The sequence below is a fragment of the Physeter macrocephalus genome, unplaced genomic scaffold (genome assembly GCF_002837175.3).
Source record: "Physeter macrocephalus isolate SW-GA unplaced genomic scaffold, ASM283717v5 random_2926, whole genome shotgun sequence".
NCBI lineage: Eukaryota > Metazoa > Chordata > Mammalia > Artiodactyla > Physeteridae > Physeter > Physeter macrocephalus.
Genome location: NW_021148212.1, coordinates 3838 through 6960, shown reverse-complemented (window position 1 = coordinate 6960; position 3123 = coordinate 3838). Strand labels below are relative to the sequence as shown.

Here is a 3123-nt window from a genome sequence, read left to right as displayed (position 1 = left end):
CAAAAGGATAAGAAGGCAGCTATACATGCATCGCGTCTGCTGCTGGAGATCGGCCTACACAAGAGGACAGCCGAGCTCTTTTGTTGGGAAACAGCGCGCCGGCTACGGGCACGACCAATCTGACGAGCTTACACGGCCAGAACAGACCCGTCGTGCTATTAGTGTAGGTAGTACGTATAGAAAAGCGCCTCTGTCTGCGGCGCCGTCTAGAGCATTGCTCACTGTGATTGAAGATTTCGTTACGTAGTCGCGTTACAACCAGTTCCCACCAGGCGATGTCTTACTCCGGCAGAAGAGGAATCTTTGAAAAAGGCGTTCACGCAGTCCGGGTAGTAGTCTGTGCAGATGTGGCAGATAGATGAAGAGAAGCTTACGTAGATTTCGCTCTCGCAAGATGCAGAGGGGTCTAGCCGGTCATGTAGTATTTGGATACAGTTTCGCCTTTAGACCACTGGCACAGCACGAAAAGACACTGCGTGTTTTCCCCTGTATGTTGCAGAGAGGTCATCAGCTTTGCCGAACGGACGCCTCAGACCTCTACTCTTTCATCAGCTAAAGAACTCAAGCAACAGGAATCTTGACGAGAGTCTCTCAACCCTTGAGAGATAATGCGTACATCTACGCACGAGCACCTGCTTTTGAAAATATGTTATTCTTTACAAACATATTTACATATATAGAGAGCGTGCGATAAATATGTTCTGTTACGTTCTAATAGCTCGGCATTCGGGAGATGTTCTACACATTCGTTTATCTTTGCGCATGTGAAAAGGTGTCCGTAGAAACGTGGTAATTACAGCTACACATAGCTATGGTACCCTGTAAGACCGTGGCTGATACGTGGGACCCTGAGCGTGTACATTAATCACGCGCTGCCTGATTGGCCTTACTGAGTTTCTTCTCCGAGGACATGGTCGGAAAACCTGCGTAAGATCCGCACAGAAGAAGTTGCTGGTCCTCGTGTGCGGTGGGCCTAAGTCATTAGGTGTGACGCAAGACGGTTGGACATGTTTTAAGCGCGAGGAAACAACTTTGCCTTTAAGTGCGTCAATGGACAAGCAAAAGGAACTACACAAGGTATACATATGGACGTACGTGCACGCCTGCACGCACATACAACTGTGTTTGCTACGTTTGTGGATAAGCATGTGCGTTCTAATACATGTAGAGATAAAGGTAAGCACAAGAAATCAGACGAAAACTAGCTCAAGGTCTATTCCTTTGAATGTAGCTTGAACAAAGATGTCAGTTCGCGAAGACTGACGGTCTTCTCAAGTGTAGCGGTGCAGCAGCTACGTCAAGGGTGTGCGACTAATTCGGGCACGGAGTGCGAAACTTTTCCTTAGCAGCAGCAATCTGATGCTCCAGAAATCCCAAGCTGCGCTGAACCGCAAAGCTGTCCTGTTTGCAGTGCCGCCTAGCTATAGCAAATGGATCTTTCACTCCTCCTGTACCAGCATGGCCCAACGCACCAGGGCCCTTCAGGCTGTTGCTTCCATTGTGCTCGGCTGCCATATGCGTTCAATTTGGCTGCCCGTTTGCAGCCTCAACTGCGACACGTACTGGAAGGACAGTTCCACAGGATACTTGGTCCTTCGTTCTTTTCATTCGGCTGCTGGTCACTAAGTGAAACCCGGTACTAGGGGTGCCCTTTCTTCGCCTTCGTCTGAATGTACAGTTGCGCGTATAAGCTGGTTTCCAGCGCCCCCCACCGCTCCTTTCAGGCTTCCCCATGTGCTACCGCTGGTACAGTTCCTTCAGCTCTGACCGACCCCTCGCGTGCTGCGTGCACGTGGTGTGCCCGAGTATTGTTTCGTTTGCCCCACCTGAGACTGACCTGCTTCTCTGCGTGCCGCGTACGCGGCAGTCTGCTTCTTTCAAGTTGTTCAACCTGCGTCAAGTGAAGCTTGCCTGCATGCGCTTGCAAAAGCCCTTCTAACTTCTTTCGAGTCTAGAAACGTCTCAGCTGCTCTGTTTCCGTGTGTTCTTCAGTACGAAAGGAAGATTGCTCAATGACACACAATATGTGAGACACGTGTGGGCCCTACCCGCTTTGACGTACAATATGCCCATGAGTGGTCTCTGCCAGTGGGAAAAGTCCAACTCCCTTGAAACGGAATCGGGAAGGCAGCGGTTATCGAGTACAGTATCCACTACAAAATTCCACATGAGGTCGTCTTCTTCGGGCGCCTCTAACGGTGGCAGTCCGCTTCCGCTTTGCCGGTGAGTGCTGCGACCAGTTTCTAGAGATCTTTGGTGCTCTGTCTGCTCAATCGTTTGCTTTGAGTCGGATGCGACATCTGGTTGGTGAGCCCTTTGCAATACACCTGTGACTTCCTCCTCTCGCGTACGTTTTTTAGAGGGCGCAACCAGCTGCGCTTCAAGCCATGCTGCTGGACTGACGGCGGCAGTAGTGGCGTGCTGGTGCTTCAACCTTCGCTGGCTTCCTTTCGGTGCAGCAGCAGTTGAATACTGAGCAGCAGGTGCCGCGCCGGAAAAGTCGTGCTGCTCCTCTTGAAGCAGACTCTGCGGCTTTGTCGCTGACTGAAGCCAGACTGGCGCGGGCAGAGGGCGACTCTGGCGGTTCGCAATTGTGGAGTTGCTTTTTCCTGCACTGGTTATGTTGGACTGCTTCGTCTGCATCAGATGGTGTATTGGGAAGGAACCTGTTTGGAGAGCGCTGGCGAATATCATTGGCTGCGTACCCTCAACAGATCCTCGGAACACTGGTAGTTCGCTTCCGTATTCGGGTTGCAGGACGGCAGTCTGTAAGCAGATGGAAGAAGACAATAGAGTAGCTCGCTGCTCCTTGGGGGGGAATAGCATTTCTCTGAAAAATCCGCAGATATATAACGACAGCATTCTGCATGAACGGTCACGAAGCGCGAAATAAACCCGAATGACTGGGCGGCTTGACATGGTCAACACAAAGAGAACTATGTGGTTCACGCTACTAAGGGCAGGAAGCGGCGCTACTGCACTTCCTACGGTGTCCATACGAAAGAGGCAGAGTAAGAGAGCCTACAGAGCCCTTCTTCCACTAATGCCTGAGTTACTGGATCTGAGCAACGGGGAACGTATGCAATGCGACAGGCACGGTTTGCTTTGGAGCGCCAGTGGTCG

At 51.3% G+C, this 3123-nt stretch overlaps 1 protein-coding gene across 1 annotated transcript; it reads right to left on the bottom strand.

Moving 5' to 3' along the window:
- Positions 1-222: 222 nt before the first annotated feature.
- LOC114485744 (uncharacterized) lies at positions 223-2762 on the bottom strand. The gene is made up of 3 exons (XM_028487550.1): positions 2049-2762; positions 891-923; positions 223-337 (listed from the first exon to the last, which is right to left on the bottom strand). Exons 1-3 carry the CDS (start codon positions 2692-2694, stop codon positions 240-242), a joined length of 777 nt encoding a protein of 258 aa, XP_028343351.1. The 5' UTR covers positions 2695-2762; the 3' UTR covers positions 223-239.
- Between the last annotated feature and the right edge of the window lie 361 nt (positions 2763-3123).

Excerpts from the sequence above, each read along its gene's own strand:
- LOC114485744 (XM_028487550.1), bottom strand. The coding sequence starts at position 2,694 with ATGATATTCGCCAGCGCTCTCCAAACAGGTTCCTTCCCAATACACCAT. Across the intron at positions 924-2,048 it reads CATATTGTACGTCAAAGCGG|GTTTTCCGACCATGTCCTCG; the intron begins GTAGGGCCCACA and ends GATCTTACGCAG. Across the intron at positions 338-890 it reads GTCCTCGGAGAAGAAACTCA|ACTACTACCCGGACTGCGTG; the intron begins GTAAGGCCAATC and ends ACATCTGCACAG.